General features: G+C 34.0%; 1 protein-coding gene across 2 annotated transcripts; it reads right to left on the bottom strand.

Annotated features, from left to right (window-relative positions):
* Nucleotides 1-126: 126 nt before the first annotated feature.
* LOC130809454 (uncharacterized) lies at nucleotides 127-16,565 on the bottom strand. Of its 2 annotated transcripts, none has more exons than XM_057675245.1 (13): nucleotides 16,196-16,565; nucleotides 14,774-14,838; nucleotides 14,301-14,399; nucleotides 14,025-14,157; nucleotides 13,785-13,844; nucleotides 10,047-10,106; nucleotides 8,831-8,953; nucleotides 8,138-8,209; nucleotides 7,065-7,202; nucleotides 5,976-6,131; nucleotides 2,495-2,599; nucleotides 1,371-1,526; nucleotides 127-424 (listed from the first exon to the last, which is right to left on the bottom strand). In XM_057675245.1, the coding sequence occupies exons 1-13, from the start codon at nucleotides 16,418-16,420 to the stop codon at nucleotides 389-391; spliced, it is 1,428 nt and encodes a 475-aa protein (XP_057531228.1). In that variant the 5' UTR covers nucleotides 16,421-16,565; the 3' UTR covers nucleotides 127-388. The 2 variants fall into 2 exon arrangements, with proteins under 2 accessions (XP_057531228.1, XP_057531229.1); XM_057675246.1 differs by having other exon boundaries at nucleotides 127-421.
* Nucleotides 16,566-17,548: the final 983 nt, after the last annotated feature.

Genomic DNA, 17,548 nt, shown 5'->3' with positions numbered 1-17,548 from the left:
AACATTTGGAATAAAGAAAAAAAACTCCGATGTACTTAACATTTATACTTTTTGAACAATGATCTGATCTGATATGATATGACCCGAGATTAAGTTGTTGTAAAGCTGGTGTAACTCGAGACTTGATTTTGTGCCGAAATTGACAGACTAGTCTGATCTGATCTGATCTCTTCTAAGTCGAAACAAAGAAAAAATATTGCGTTTTCGATTTACACGACCAATAACTATCAGAATATAAAGACATTTGAAACAGAATGCAATCTGGCGATTAAAAAGTTTTGAATGAACAAAAGGCAATGAAAATTCTAAGAAAATAGAAGTATCTAACAGGCTCCTGATGCAACAAGCAGTCTCTCAAAATACAACACTGTGTTTGTATGATCTTCCATCAAAAGAACCACCATCTTCGTGGCCTTGACTTCTGCTGCAATCGATAAAACATCGTCATAAGAGAAAGAAAACCTCAATGAGTAGAACGATTGACTACAGTGAACAAGCATACTATTCCAGGCAACTACAGAAGCTGGTTTTAAACAGTTCACGGTTAGGTCATCCGTTAAGGCCATTTTTTTCAATGAATTTAGTTTTCGCTCAAGAACATAATACGACGTAATAGCCAATAATATGTATGCAAGAAAAATTACACTGAAAATGTCAAAAAGACAAAGCCATACTCGAAGTTTTTCCCGGGATACCATAAACATAGCCCTAAGCCCCTAATGATACTAATATTGAGTAGTGAAAAAACCTACACGGGAATTGAATAAAGAACATCAGTCATTCATGTAAAAGGACAACGAATACAACAGCTAAACACGCCGTTCAAGGAGAATATAAGTTATAACTACTACTAAACTAACTAATTTAGAACGGCTTTCTCTCATGTCATAAAGTTCTTTGCGACTTCATCCGATTTCTTTTCTCGTCCTAAATTCATATTTTTCAGATTCTAAAGCCATCCAAATAACAAAACTTTCAACTATTGACCAATAACAAGACAAACAGAAGAATCTAGACACGGGCTTTCTCGAATCCTAATTAATCTTTAAACACAAATGTGTTCCACTCATTCTCAGTCAAATTAAGGGCACTAGCCATGTAGTCAAAGCTGAAACTGGTCCCCCATAGATTAGCAAAGGTAAGAAAAGTAATTTTGACGACATATTACCGCTTTCATAACTATCGTTCAGCCCTATGCCAGGTTATAGACAAAAGCATAACCCGGGATTAGCGAGAAAGCAAAATAAACCATACAGTGTGCAACAACAGAAACTTCAGCATATTAGAGACAAAGAAATAGTGGGGAGGGGCAAAGAAAATCTGGTCATCTCAAGTACGGTACAAAAAACTTTTAGCCCAATATTACCAACCTTATTCTGTTCCAATTTTGCCTCTAACTGCTCAACCAATATTTTCTCAGAGGTTTCCCTTCGAGCGTTGAGAAGAACCGTTGCCTCATACAGTTTCTTAGGATCTTTAAGGTCATCATTACTCCAAAAAGATTCATCTAATGGAAGATTTGATCCCTGTAATCGCAAAACAGAAAGTACATTATTGGACATAGAGAACCATGTTTCAGTCATACGCTACTTCTAAAATCAATAGTGTCATTGGTGAAAAAGCAGAACAATTTTTACAAAAGCACTCCCTCCGTCCACAATTTCAGGCCGTAAGTAGAATCTCAGCTTAAGTAACAGACATATGTATATCTCAGATATTACTAGGATCTTAGTATTTCAATATTTGAATATATGGCGACCCTTTTGGCTTAACTTAATTTTAAATGATGTCAACCTGCAGTCTTACCAGTATGGCAAATGATGCTTTTAACTTACTTCCCAATTTTAGCTTCACAACTTCCATCTCTGGTTCTTTTTTTGCCTTGTAGTAGAAATATTCATTTGAGTCATCGGATCAATTTTGGGTCACATGTTTCCGGACGGTTCAAAATCGGGTCTTGTGTCCACATTGATCTTTACTTACTTTTAAATTCATTTTGAAGTCGGGTCAAGTCGAGTTCGGTTATAAGGTCGGGTAAATATCGAGTCATCGGTCTATTTTGAACACCTCTATCTTGTAGTAAGGAACATTTTAAACTACAACTGAGTCATTGATAAAAGCATTCCATTACCCTAATACCATTAAAAGGCTCCCGCCATGGTGGGTTTAGGGGGTCCGGCTCTACACAACCTTATCCTTGTTATAACCTTGTTAGGATAACAAATTCACATAAACAAGAAGTGCATATAATTCAATGGGCTGTTTTACAATAATCTATTATAATTTGTAACCAAAAAAACTATGACAGGGTCATCTCTAGAAATATTATCAAGTAAAACAAAGGTTAACTAAACAGCTACAGTTCATAGAGTGGTATAGTAGCAAAAATATGTAGGAAATCAAAAGGTAATATCTATCATTTTTTTCAGCAATAAGTTGAACTCATTTCAGGCGGATCAGTGACAGGAGCTTATGAAAGAGAGCTATTACAAACCTTTTTATCTTCAGCTGCTGGATGCATGACGATTGGTGGAGAGAGACCAACCTTCTCAGCATTTTGAATATAAGGTCGCACCTTCTCATCCAGCATCTCATTCAACTATTCATCAAAAGAAATGTTGAGTAATGATTGATTTTGATGATAATAAACAAATGATGATTATCAAACTAATATGTGTTAAGATGTGCATGCACAAGTTATAGGTTATAAATATGAAGGTTCCCAAGAACATCAATCACGTGAAAAGTTATTTCAAAGCATACAACAAAATAAATGAACAGTTTGTTTTTAAGAGATCGTACAGGACAGATATCTGATCCGGAGTAGGATCGTGGATGAGAGTACGTAAAGAATTGGTCAAGAAAGTTGTGATAATTTGTGATATCCAGAAAAGCTGAAATCTGTTAAGGATGTTAAAGGGTAGACAGGAGGTCTACTGTTCCCGGCTAATAGTCTACTGTTTTTGTGTTGATAAGTCAGAGACAATGCAATATTCTCGGAAATCAAGTCTGAAAGATTAAATTCAAACTGAGAAATTCTAAAGAGAAGCTTCGAAGTCGAAGCCAATCACCAGAGACATGGAGATTCAAGTATGAGTGTACTAGGCTTCATGTAAGTATGATGCAACATAGAATATGTTAATATAAGTGAAGGAACAAGATTCTGTCTCGGAACAAGTCAGTTTAGGAATGAGTCAGTTTAAAAACAGGTCACCGTCCCTAACAGAACGAGTATAAGTCAGTTTAGGAACACCCTAATGAATATATGGCTAACAGATCTGCGTAAAACACAATAAGGTATAAAATAATACAAATCAATAATTTAATAATTTATTTATTATTAAAATGATTTGTTTTAAATACGAAGTTAAAAAGATAAAATTTTCTATAAATAGGCCACATTTTAATAAGAGGTTTTTTACTTGAAATAATTAATTCCTTTAGAAAAACCGTCCCTTAAAAAGTGGAGTGAAAATAGGAGATTTTTACTCCATGTTTTACTAAGAGGTTTTTCTTTGAAATAATCAACTCCTTTAGTAAAATAAATCCTTAAAAAGTGGAGTGAAAATAGGATAGTTTTACTCCACTAGAGAAAACGCGTGTGACTTGTTTAATGGAGATATTTTAATTTTAGTTTGCTATTTTTTAGGAAAAAATATCTCATCTTTTTAATAGCTATTTTATCTAATTGTTTTATAAGAAAAAATATATCTTTTCAAATATGATTTTATTAAATATTTTTATGGGATTATTTGAACAGAATTTATATAAAACAAAATTATATTTTACGGTGAAAAGATTTCTAATAAAACAAAATTATGTTCTACGTAAATTAAAAACTGGTTATTGAAAAAAGTAAAAGTCATAAACACCCTTAAATTTAGGAAGATGGGTGTTAAGGAGAATTAATTAACCGACATTATATTTCCACTTTCCTAAATATAAGGGTCATGTAAGTTATATAACTAATGGGAAGTAGTGGGAATTTAACTTGCCGAAATATACCTTTTCTCATTCTTATATAAAGACTTCCGTTAATCAATTAGAAAGTGAGTCTCCACAACTCCACCATGGGGTATTCACTCCTCAAGAGTGTTTACTTCATTAAAGGATGGGCTTCATAAATATTGAGTTTCACGTAATATCCTAAATACATATTTGAAGTCTATTCCTGAAGTTCCTGTCGTGTAATGGTATGTTCCGTTACACAAGTACATTAATATAATCTAAAGTTTCATTATAATATCCTAAATACGTAGAGTTTTATGCTCATCCAACGATGAGTTTGTACTTCGAGAGAAGTGTAGAGAGTTTGAGTGAACTCTTATAATTTGGAGAAGTGAGAGTATGAGTGAACTCTTGTAATTTGGAGAAGAGGGATTTGAGTGAATCCACATAAGAAAGCTGAGAACTTTGAGTTAAGTTCAAGATGGTTGTGTCTCGTGATAGCTTGCTCGAAGTTGGAGACTGGGAACAAGGGGCTATTCCCAAGAGCATTAAGTTTGGAGAGGAACTCAATAGGAGGCCAGTGACTCGTGATAGCTTGAGTGAAGCTGAGAGAAAGTGAGCTTCGTGAGAAGCGAGAGAAAGAGAAAGAGAATTGTTGGCCTAGTTTTGTTTGTTTTATGTAATTGTAACGAATTGCCTAAAACATAGTAGAGAATTTGAAATCCCAGGGGTTGTGGTTTTTCCTTCTATTTAGGCCTAAAACGTTTCCACATAAAATATTGTGTCTCTTTCATTTATGTTTTACAACTTTACGTCTTTAATTCCACAAAAGATTTGAAAAAAGCTATAACTAGCTCATACAACAATTCACCCTCCTCTTGTAGTATCCATCCATAAGTAACAAGAAAGTATTATACTCAAAATGAATATTTTTTGGTTTACAAATTAGTTAAAGAGGAGTGTGAAGTATCAAAAATTTTATAATTTGTGAATATTGTCCTAGTAAATTAAAAACACAACTCTAATGACGCTAATATTCATCAGGGTTAAACATGAGAAATGAATGATATAGAATAGTAACTATCAAAACTAAATGCCTAATAAATATGACATTTTAAAAACTGCCTAATTTAGATGAAAAAAAACGTGTCAATTAAGCTACCTAAATCTTCATTCCATAATCCTAGCAAGCGGGGTTCATTTCCCTCCTAATTCATCCAATTTTCCGTCACATACCCATGAACATAACAAAAGTTGTAATCATCAAGTCCCGCGTGTTTGCAATTCAGAACTCTTTGAGACCGAAAAGATTTTACAGATAACTTGCAAAAAAACGAAGAAGGTCCAAGGCAATATTTGTTCTACAAACATAAAAATTAAAAATAGAGCTCATACTATTGAGACTTTTTACTACCTAGTATCTATTCAAATTGGTTTAGAACTTTCACAAATTTTATATCCCAAACCCCCTTAATATAAAAGCATTTCTCAACAAAGCCAATGAATTATACAACTACGGCTACAACTACCATTTACTTAGACGACTAACAGTAACATAGAAGAAAAGGTGTCACGGTAGGCCCCAAGTAACAAGAAGTTTAAAAGTTTTGTTAGTTGACAATGTTAGGGTGATGGAATTGAAATTTTAGGCAGTTTGATTCTAAAAAGATTATATTAGATGGGAGCCACTTAATGTAATTAAATTACTGAAATATTGTCCAAGTTTTTCTCGAACCGTCATATTTATTAGATAGCTCCTAAGAGTTTTCCTTTGTGGATATAAAATAATTTCCACATATTTCCTGGAAAACTGTAGCTAGTATGGTAATATAGACATTCCTAGAGAATAACGAAGTTAACAATGAACGAAGATATCAGATTGGATAATCCATTTAGTTTGCAATAGCGGCGATTTGAACATGGAGAAAAAGAAAAAAGGAGATGTCATGGATTGTGAAGAAGATCTGGCTAGCTCGAGTACAATCAAAAATATATATATGCTCAGGGAAGCATCCAAAATGACCAACCTTATTCTGTCGCCATCTTGTCTCCCACTGATCATCCAAAATTTTTTCAGCAATCTCCCTTTGAGCATTGAGAAGAACAGTCATCTCATACAGTTTCTTAGGATCCTTAAGGTCATCCTTGCTCCATGAAGATGCATCTAATGGAAGATTTAATTCCTGTAATTGCAAGACGACTTGTATGTTATTGAGAAAAAGAACCATGTTTCAGTCATATGCTACATCTACAGAAACAATGTCCCTGGCATAGAATAAAAACAAGGCCGCATCACGTCGCATCAGCCACGTTTTAAAGGTTGTCAAAATAAACGAACCGATTTCCCGCGTTGTAAAGGTATAAAAAACTGCGTTTTGGTCCGTATCAAGGGATATCTTATGGTTTCAACCGATATTTAGGGGATATGATAACCGCATCAGCGTTCTGTTACTGCATTTTTACACTATGGTCTCTGGTCAGAAGACCATACCACACTTTACACAAAAAGGTCAAACTAAAAAAATTCCACTCCATCCATCCAAAATTTGAAGTTTTAAGTTAGGTAATTTCAATGTCCAAAAACATTAGGTATTTGCATATATTAATCCCAATAACAGTAAACACAACCATCATGGCATTGTAGCTCATATCTATTAATGAAAAATACAACTAAATAATATTGTAGCAATTTTGTAGTAAATCATAATCATCATTAAACATATTTTTAACAGCATCACCATTAAACATTATTAAATACTCTAACTGTGCAATTTCGCTAAGTGACAAACTCAATATGGACGGAGCAGTTGTCTTTGCCACATTTTTTTCCTTTATATTAATGTTCCAAAAGTCAGCTCCCCCCGGCCTTGTAGAGAACAAAAAAGTGACACGGACTATAATAAGCTTGACAATGACAAACATGCACAAGGCCTAGGCACTAGAAAGTAAGAGGCCAGCTTATTATATGACAAACACTTTTATATCTCGGGTATTTACAAGGACTTTAGTCAGTGCTATATATTGAATTGCTGACTTCATTCAACTTTATTTTTATTTAGTCCTACATAAGTAAACCTTCAGTTAAAAGGTATACAAAGAAAACAAATCATACTTACTCCCCAATTTTTTGGTCGTGGAGGAGGAGTTATCTTCATGACTTCCATCTCTAGTGCCTTTTTTGCCTTGTAGTAAGGAACATTTTTTACTACGACAGGATCATCTCTAGCACGGACAGGATCAAGTGAAACTAAAGCCTGTCAACAACAAAAACAACTTTTATTTCTAAATCATATAATCCTATCTAAGAAAAGTTTACATGTTAAAAAGTTTCAAATATTCACAGCAAAGCAGATCAAACCATGCTAAAATAACAGGATTAAAATTGTGCCTGTTCATTCAATATTGCAATTAACAGCTAAAGTATTTCCATCATTTGAGGACCAACAAACACAGCTGCAAATGCTTTCTCATTGCAATTGCGGTGTATGGTGATCGATAACAAAGGTGATGCAGCCATGGAATAAAAACTCCCCCGTTACGTTACGTAACACCCATTATATAACCTGTTTGAAAGTTACCGCGCCGTTAAATCCCGTTATATAACGATGCATGAAATTTCACGGTCAAAACACCACGTTGATCGTTACGTAACGTTTAACGCCCGTTATTTTTCCGTTATAACGATATTTCACCGTTACAACACAGTTTGTTTCCCGTTAAAATTTCATTAATACCCATTAACTTTAATTATTACAATCACTTAAATTATATTTACTCATAGTTTTATGTTGATTAATTATACGCTAAAAGAATCTCAAATATTGCAATTGTAATAGCTAGTTGCATATTATTGCATAATAATTGTAGTTCAACAACAAAGATGCAATTATAAGTTCAAAACTCTCTTTATGTGATTTTTTGTTCAAAAGTCACACCGCATCCGTGACCGCGATTTTTTTCCATGGATGCAGCTATCGTAAAGCCGAATACCGGCCGAGATCATGAGATAACCTTTGAAACGTCCTACAATGCATTTCTTGCACTTCTATAATGCTCTTATCAGTATGCTAGATTGAAAACCATGATACGGCCTTTTTTTCCCGAAAACATCCTCCTCACCCCATCATCAGGAATTATAAACAATCAGGATACAAAACCTTGATATACAGGCATGAAGGAAAACCCTTACCTGTTGCAAATATTCCCATCCAGGCTGTCGTTGAGCCACCACATCTCGCAATTGATCATAACGCATTGAATCCTACAAGAGAAAAATATTTTACCATAAATCAATAATGTTCATAGCATGGAAATATTTTAAATAATACAACATTGCATCACCCTAAGGTCCCCAATCCCACTAGGTAGCTTCTCACCTAGGTGGTGGTAGGGGGAGGGATCAGATGTATATTCAATGATGACTATCAAATGCAGCTGCCAATAATTATCTCTTCTAGCATCATGCACTTAAATTCCTTTGGAATTTGAACTGTATAGCAAGTAAAATGTCCAAAGAAATACACAGCTCACAAGTTACTCGAAAACGAAATTTATCCTTAAACAAATTAGTTGAAGAGAGATTCACAGTTGGTCCTGTAGGTTTTACTAGGAAGAAAAAGAAAAAAGAAAATATAACCAAGGAGACTGCAAAGGATGGACTTTACATGTTAGCTCATACGCCGATGATCTATACAAACAAAATTTAGAGGGTTAAAACTTAAAACTCAGATTTGTTTAATTTCAGATTCAGAACCACTTCATGCTTTACATGGAAAAAACAGGCAATAGATAATTCTCTAACAAAAATAAACAAATATAGGCTGCACGAGCTCAAGTAACAGTATCTTTGAATTTGGAATTGATACAAAAAAATATTATAAACCTTGTACTGCCACCAGATTTTCTGTTTTACTTCATCATCAAAGTTGAATCCACCAACAATTTGTGGCATGGTAAGAAGCCAAAATGCAGCAATGCTTGGATCCTTCATGCTATGGACAATATGCTGCCGAAAAAAGCATCAACAAGGTCAGTGGTTACTGAACAATGAGTATAATCAACCATCATCTGAACCATATTAGCCCACAAAGTGGCATGCAACCTGCTTTCCTTATTCTTTTTTCTTTCAGGATAAATAATAAGAATGAGCCCTACCCATTTCATTAAAAATATGGATAGGATTCATAAACAATGAACATCAAGCACAAAGGCATTAAAATCCTAGAAGGTAAGAAGAAGGTTAGAATTAAAATCAGTGCCAAAGCTAAACGAAACCATTATGATATCATCTACAAAGTTAGGTAATACGAAGCCATTACATAGCGCAGCCTATAAAGCATTTATTAGGTTATCAAAAAAATGTTAGTTAAACCCCGAAATCGATTTTACTATCCACAACATGAGACCAATCCTAATACCTTCTCTAAGTTCATACAAAAGTGCAAACACCAATTTCACAAACACATCTATATGATAAAACTAAGATACTAGTATACGTCACATTGGAAGCCGTATTTCCTTGCTCCAATCTTGAATGTTGAATGTTGAACCCACCAATTCTCACCCATAATTCCTTACTCCAATCTTTGACCAAGTGTGGCTTAGCTTATGTAGTTCCCTCTGCCCCTATTAGAAGCCATTCATTCTAATTGAGAGCCAAAGATAATGATCTTTTAGCAGCACTATAATACAGCATCCTCCTTGATCAAAAAATAATAATATACTAACAAATAATTTTAAAGAGTTATATTAGAACACAAGATCTAGGATATCTACATTATCTAACACTTAATTCCTCAAGTTTCTATGCAAACTGATCATTATGGATTTTATCCTGCACTAGTGTCATAAGCAGAGATTAAAAGGTTGGTACATAGGACATCAAATGTTGAATTTTTTTCTGTCAGAAAAATCAGAATTTGCTTTTCTAAGTTCTAGATACCGAGAAGAATATATATATTGCCGATATAGCCAACATCCTAATCTCATGATTCTTAGAAACAGTACTTTAAAGACATAGATATCAGAATACAACAGTAAGAAAACAATAGGCAAACAGGTAATTAAGAGAGGCAGCGAAAATAAGCCTAGACACTTACCTCATATGGATAGTCCATTTTCTTCAAGACCTTATAAGCTTGCCAAGGAGGCTCCATAATCTGAAAAGAAAATGGCAAGAGTAACGCAAGGGACGAAGAAAAATATTCAGAAAAGCTTTTGCCATAATATATCAGCAAATTAGTAAGATAAAACAAATTCTAGAAAATGGTCAAATGTTTGACTAATGAGTTAAGGCTAATAAGTAATGATTAAAGCTCAAAAGTTCAAACAACTACAGAAGGTTTAACAAGGACTAATAAATTTTAGTTCATATCGATAGAAGTACAAGGGTTTTTGGTGAATACATAAAATCATCGTTGCAATTTCATACAACTCGAGAAACATTTGATAAAATATAGATGCATATTGGCTACATGATTTTATCATTGGTCATAACTCCATCACCCCAAAATGTCATTGAGTGGCTCCCATCTGACCAACGAACCCATTCGAACCCAAACTAGAAAGCAAAACTCACCTAAACTTTTTCCCTCACCACAAGACTCTAATCACCAACCCATAAACACACAAACGGTGGTCAACCTGCCAAACAAACCAAAAGGAAAACCTCTAAGAGAAAGGAAACGAAAGAATGAAAAGAAGGAAAGTGATAGAAAACAGGAAAGAAAGAAAGATTCACAAAAAGAAGAAGAAAAGGTGGAAGATACCACAAATGTTCGCCAGAGAGCATAGTGCAAAAATACGGTAACGGTGACGATTGTGGTAACGAATACGGTCGCGGTGGTGATGGGTTGTTGTATCCCCAAATTTCGACTTAAACTAAGAAATATCGCTTGAAACGGTCGAAAATGCAGTTTTTTACACCTTAACAATACGGATAATATCGATTTAATAAAATTGAAAAGCTTTACGATACGGCCTTATTTTTACTCTATGCCTAAGAGAGAAAATTTGAATGGGAAACGCCATTTTTTTTGGCCGAAGAGTGAACATTGAGGAAGACCACCAAAGAATGTGAAATAGTGGCTGTGGTATTCCGAACGTGGATCTGACAGTGGTCCTGAAAGATCTAACATAGAGGGAGTTGGCCGGAGAAGAAATAGTATATACGAGGGTCTGCTGCGGGACTCGAAATTCTCGACGGAGAACATGAAAACCAGATAAAGTGAGATGAACTTACAATTTTAATGGCAAAAGTCCAATAATAATGGCAAAAGTCACATAAGTGCAGCATCAATAACTTATGACTTATGAATAATAATTGTTAGTATGGTTATTCAATTTTCAAATCACATTGGAGCTGAATAATCCATTGATAAGCCATGACAATATAAAAAAGCAGAAATGTAATTGATATGGTGTTAATGAGTTTCAAGAACTACAAAGATAGAAATACAAGCTTTCGATAGGCTTGCAACTCTTCCAAAATGAGTTTAGAACTCAACCTAAAGTGTTTACGAACGATTATGATACGTATTTCTACTCATTCTTATGTGTTTATACTAGTTTCCATCTCTATACTAACTAACTAATACTAAAAATACCAAATACACCCCTCTATCCCTATATGACGTTGTCAACCCCTTGAAGTTTCCCCTTGTCCTTAAGGTGGATAGAAAAGAAATTCTAATTGCATGTATACCATGAGGATTTTAAAGAAAAAGTTTGAGTGAAAAAGAAGAGAATTAGACATTGGGTGGTTATAAAGGAAGGAAATAAAAAAGTTGGCTTTAAAAACTCTCTTAGGTCCTTCAATACGGCTAATCAAGAAAAAGCAAGAAGAAAAAGGAAATTTAGCTTCATAGCTTCTCCTTCCATTACAGCTCACCAAGAAGAAAAGGGTGCATGTAAAGTGACAGAGCTCACATCAAAAGGAAAATTTCGCTTCCCAAAATTAGCTACAAAGTTTTATTTAGGGCAGCATTTGTTCTTTCTCCCACATCTTTTCTCAACCCAACTTGAACCAATTCATAATCCCCATTCGAACCAAAGGAAGAAATGAAAAACCAATTATCAACCTTTCCTTTGTTCTTCCCCTTCCCTCTTTTCCTTATTCTATTGATGCTATCATCGTCAATGCCATTCTCACCAACCAACTCATCGGAAACATTTCCATGGTCGCTACCATTTCCTTCAGCTCAATCTCAGTTTCTCGCCTTATTTTTCAGTGGTCTTCCATGACCAATTAGAGACCACCATAGCTGGCGATGCTTCATATTCTGACCATCTTTCAGTTAAACTTTCTCATTAAGTTATCTCCTCTTCCTCCTCTACTTCGCAATTGATGGCCAAAGCGCCATTTCCTCTCCTTCGCAACCTCTTCACCGGAGTCCTAGCATTCCCCAGGTACTTTCCTTCGCTTCTCTTTCTTTCTTCTTCCTTTTTTCTTGCTTTTCTCTTTTTTCTTCTTTTGAAACCCTAATTTCTCACCCTTAAATTTTTCGCTGAGCACTCGAACAATTCCATCCAATAATTTTTTGAGGTTTTTCTGTGAAACAAGTTTTCTTGATTGGATTACGTTTTCTCTCTTTAAAGCCTTCAACATTGAAGGAAAGATTTAAATTCATCTTAATATAAATCTTCTCACTCGACGGCGTTTCTGGAATTTGCTCTTCTCTATCCTATTAATTTCATCAGTATGTTCTTTAGCGCAATCATTTTCTTTGAAAGAGATATCACCTAAAGGAAACCATGTTTTAGGTTGCTTTCTTATTTCCAACAAGATTTTCTTGACTTGTGAAAAACGCTTTTGGTGTTTTCTATCATCTCCATGTATGTTTTTTGCAATTGCTGTTATATTTCCATTGTCTCGTTGTTGTACCACGTAAACATTTCATAAAATCCATTTCTTGAATTGTTTATTGCAATTGTTCTGAGTCATCTTCCATTGGAGCTTTCACTGTATGGAAATGTATGCCCAACTCGAAATCGTCAAATACTGAAAAATTTCACATTGGTTCAGCTCTGAATATACAAGTTTCAAGGGACTGCAGCAGTTAATTGATATGCCATGAGAGTATGGAATGGAAATGTAGAGTTTCTTGATGTATTTGATAGAAAAACAAGATATTACAATTTACAAGCATTTAAGAGACTTACACTCTTTCAATAATGAGCATAAGTCTCACCAAAAGTGTTTACAAAATATCATGATATGTTTCCGTACTCATTCTTCCTTATTTATACTAGTTTCCTCTCCCCTATACTAACTAACTAACTTGTACTAAAATACCCAACATACCCCTCTATCTTGTATATGACAATGTATGACGAAGGAATTATGATAATCAATAGTAAGCAAATGAAGATTACAAAAGAGGTCATGAGACTTTATATGGTGAGTAATTAGGTATGAAGGACCGTATAGCGTTTAATAGGAATGAATAGAAAAGATGATCTATTACGTTCATTCGTGTTGATTTATGTGCCAAACCTCATATCTTGGCATTAAGGTTTTCAAATTGTTGTTAATTAATAGTAACTCAAACCATATATTATATAATTATTAGCACCAAAATAACATAGAAGTGAACAAAGAAAAAGATTCGTTTTGGACAACAACAAGAGATAAACTACCAATTCCATTTCAATATCTCTAAGGATCTCAAAATTTTTATTGAGAATATCATTGGATCGTCCTCAAATCAAATCACAGCCAATAAATAAAACAAACAACTGTAGTTATAAAGCATAGAAATGACATACATTTATGTGAGGCAGACAATATAGAAAGATTGGTAAAGAACTAGGAAATGTTCAGACGTTGAGGCACTTACATCATCAGCAGAGATCCGAATCTGTAATTTATTCTTGCATTCAGGACATTTCATCACACCCTGGAACACCACAACGAAAAGCTCTACCAATTGAGAAAACCCAAAGTGTTGCAGAAACACTGGACAATAAGACTCATACACTCACAGAATGAAACAGGTTCCAGAGGTTTGGGGTATCGCTAAAACAAGAAATAGTTGGATACAAACATATATCACCACTACTATAGTACGTAGTCTTACTGTTCCATCACAAGTAGGACAATCCTTTGATGGCAATGGTGAATGGAAATCAAGGGCAGAAGGAACATGAAACAGCTCAGCTTGATTATTGACAATTGCATCTGCAACAGACTCAGCTGTGGTTTTTTCTCCACTGCCAAAATCCCCAAAAATTGTCAGAATCACATGTAATAATCGAACAAATGCCAATGTTTCCTTTAAGATTCTTTCTTATATGAAAATACTACTCGGAAATAATCACAAAAATGAATCTTAACAAAATAAAAGCAGGCGCACCTCTTCAAGGTGTAATTTTTCACTTGATAGCGTACCTCCCCGGTGCCTTTGCACATAGTACACTGTAATGCCTGCCATCCATTACAAGTTCGGCAATCTCTACAATAAAAAAGAGGTTACAATAACAAGATGTGTCGGAGTACTCAGCCGAAGACCTCAAAAGAAAACAAGCACCCCACAATTGATAACCATCAGAAAAAAAAAACATGAAGGAAGTTTTCTCAAAGAACTTCGATATGTTGTATACTCACAAGCAACACTAACATAGCTTTAAACTCAATGCTTATGAAGGAGAAAGATCTACCAAAAGAGAGAAGAAGGTAATTAAAAGAATACAAGGACTCCTTCAACTAGCAAAAAGGAAGATGAAGTGCTAAACACTCAAAATAATTTTTGAAAATCAGTAGTCTCTCTTTTAGGGATTAACAGGAGCTGAAAGCAAGGACTAACAGAGGAAGGTAGATTCAAAGCACCTTTGACATATCACCTTCTTCCCTAGCTCGAACGCGATATCCCAAGTTCCAAGAGTAGCAACTACCTGAAAGCATTCCAGAAATAATCTTTAACAAAACCAAGCACATCTTTCATACCTTAAGGGCATAGAATATTATCATCATTTCTTCGATATAAATAGAAATATAAATAATTTATCCAGCTTCTTTTATCTTACTGTCCTGACTCCTGGTATATTATTCAACTCAGTGTAAAGGTTTCTATTAATTCAAAATATGAGTTATCCCACAAGGAAGAAAAAGAGAGAAATAATTATCTTATAAGCCGAAGAAGTTAGGTTTCCAGATTCCCAATCAGTTTTAGCAAGGAAACACCCAGCTAAACCTATCAATGTTCCAACTCCTTTCCTCTTTCATGAGTAGCACAAGGCCCATTATTCAATGTATATTGAAAAGTTGACAATATACAATCTTACAACATCATTTTTATGTATGCATCTTAGTTAATGCTTGGCAAAAAATCATAAATTACACCCAAGTAACCAACAAGCAAAACAAACACTCAATTCTTAAAGAAATTGCACAAAATCTTAATTATTTGACTTTTTTTCTGGACCCAAATTTATATTTCCATTGCTAAACAGTTCCATAAACAACTCATCAAACAAATGTTGGATTAATTTCAATATGCTAAACAAAAGGCTCAACTTTTCCATAAAATTGAAAAGGGTAAGTAAAAAAAAACATAAAGAATCATAAATTACACCCAGTACCCAACAAGCAAAATAAACACTCAATTCTTAAAGAAATTGCAAACAATCTTAATCATTTGAAGTTTCTTGCTGGACCCAAGTTTATATTTCCATTGCTACACAGTTCCATAAATAACCCATTAAACAAATGTTGGGTTATAATCAATTTGCTAAACAAAAGGCTCAATTTTTTGCATAAAATTGAAAAGGGTAAGTAAAAAAAACTTTAAAATATTAAATTACACCCAATTACCCAACAGACAAAATAAACACTCAATTCTTAAAGAAATTGCACACAATCTTAATTATTTGACGTTTTTTTCTGGACCCAAGTTTATATTTCCGTTGCTGAACAGTTCCATAAACAACCCATCAAACAAATGTTGGATTATATTCAATATGCTAAACAAAAGGCTCAGTTTTTGCATAAAATTGAAAAGGGTAAGTAAAAAAAACTTACAAAAATTGTAAATTACACCCAAGTACCCAACAAGCAAAATAAACACTCAATCTTATAGAAATTGCACACAATCTTAATTATTTGACCTTCTTTTCCAGACCCAAGTTTATATTTCCATTGCTAAACAATTCCGTAGACAACCCATCTAACTAATGTTGGATTATATTCAATATGCTAAACAAAAGGATCAATTTTCGCATAAAATTGAAAAGGGTAAGTAAAAAAACTTACAAAAATGGCAGAATAAGAAACTTGAGAGATGAATTTGGGAATTCCAAAGCCACGAGGGGCAGAACCAGCAATGTCATAAGCAAGAGTGAAAGGTGAAAGAACAACTTTAATGGGGAATTCAAAAATGTCAATAAGCTGCTGTCCATAATGCTTAGTTATAAATTTGTATTGAGAATCTGCGAATTGCTTCACTTGTTCTACCAGCTTGTTTGCTCCTCTTGACATGATTATCAGTATAACCTTATCGAAATGCTAAGAGTTGTTTCGCACTATGGGTGTTTGTTTCAGCCTCAGGACTCAACTGAGGTTTTTAGAGGTTTTTCAGGGGTAAATGCTAATTGACAACAAAAAAATGAGAAAAAAAATTTAAAGGTGATTTTTAAAATCACATTTTTTTTTAGAAAACTAATATCTAAATCTCTCATTTACCAAATACATAATAATCTCATCTTTTGATTCATATGTAAGATTTAACTTTCATATTATTTATTCCACTAAAGTACTTTTCAATTACTTTACCTATAAATATCGGTCTTGTGACCCTCCATTGTTACCGGTAAGACATGCATCAACTATAAGGAGTTTAAGTGCAGTTATGCAAGATTAAAGTTGCATCAGATGGTGTTAAGGTGATATTGATTAGACAATTTATATGAAACAAAATGAAAACTTTACTGATGCATGACCCAAAAAAGATGGTTTGTAAACTCAAGAAATTTATCTATGGACTCAAGCAGCCGTCTCGTCAATAGTATCTAAAGTTTTATCAAGTGATTCTCTCATTTAGTTTCGAGATGAATTTGTTTGAAGAATGCATTTACCATAAGTTTAGTGGAAGGAAATTCATTTTTCTGGTTTTGTATGTTGATGACATATTGCTTGCCAACAATGAAATAAATTTTTGCGTAAAACCAATAAATTTATATCAAAGAATTTTGAGATGAAAAATCTTGGTGATGCCTCTTTTGTATTAGGTACTAAAATACACTGAGATTGATCTCTCGGTATTCTAGGATTATCACAATAAAATTATATCAAAAATCTGTTTAAAAGATATTGCATGCAAATTGCAAACCAGGAGATACCACTTGTAGCTAAGGTAGACAAGTTTAGTCTTTATCAACGCCCAAAGTTAAATTTGAGAAAAGGAATATGGAAAATATTTTGTATGTTTCGACAGTAGGGAGTTTAATGTAAGCTCAAGTCTGCACTCGTTCAGATATAGCATATAAAACAGGGATATAGGACATTCCTTGAGCAATCTAAGATTAGAACATTGGAGAGCAGATAAAAGGGCTTTACGATATTTACAAAGGACAAAGAAACGCATGCTCAGGTATAGCAGGTCAGAGA

This window comes from Amaranthus tricolor, chromosome 3 (assembly GCF_026212465.1).
Source record: "Amaranthus tricolor cultivar Red isolate AtriRed21 chromosome 3, ASM2621246v1, whole genome shotgun sequence".
NCBI classification, from domain to species: domain Eukaryota; kingdom Viridiplantae; phylum Streptophyta; class Magnoliopsida; order Caryophyllales; family Amaranthaceae; genus Amaranthus; species Amaranthus tricolor.
The sequence above is the reverse complement of the archived record's forward strand: the minus strand, read 5'-3'. Positions and strand labels throughout refer to the sequence as shown.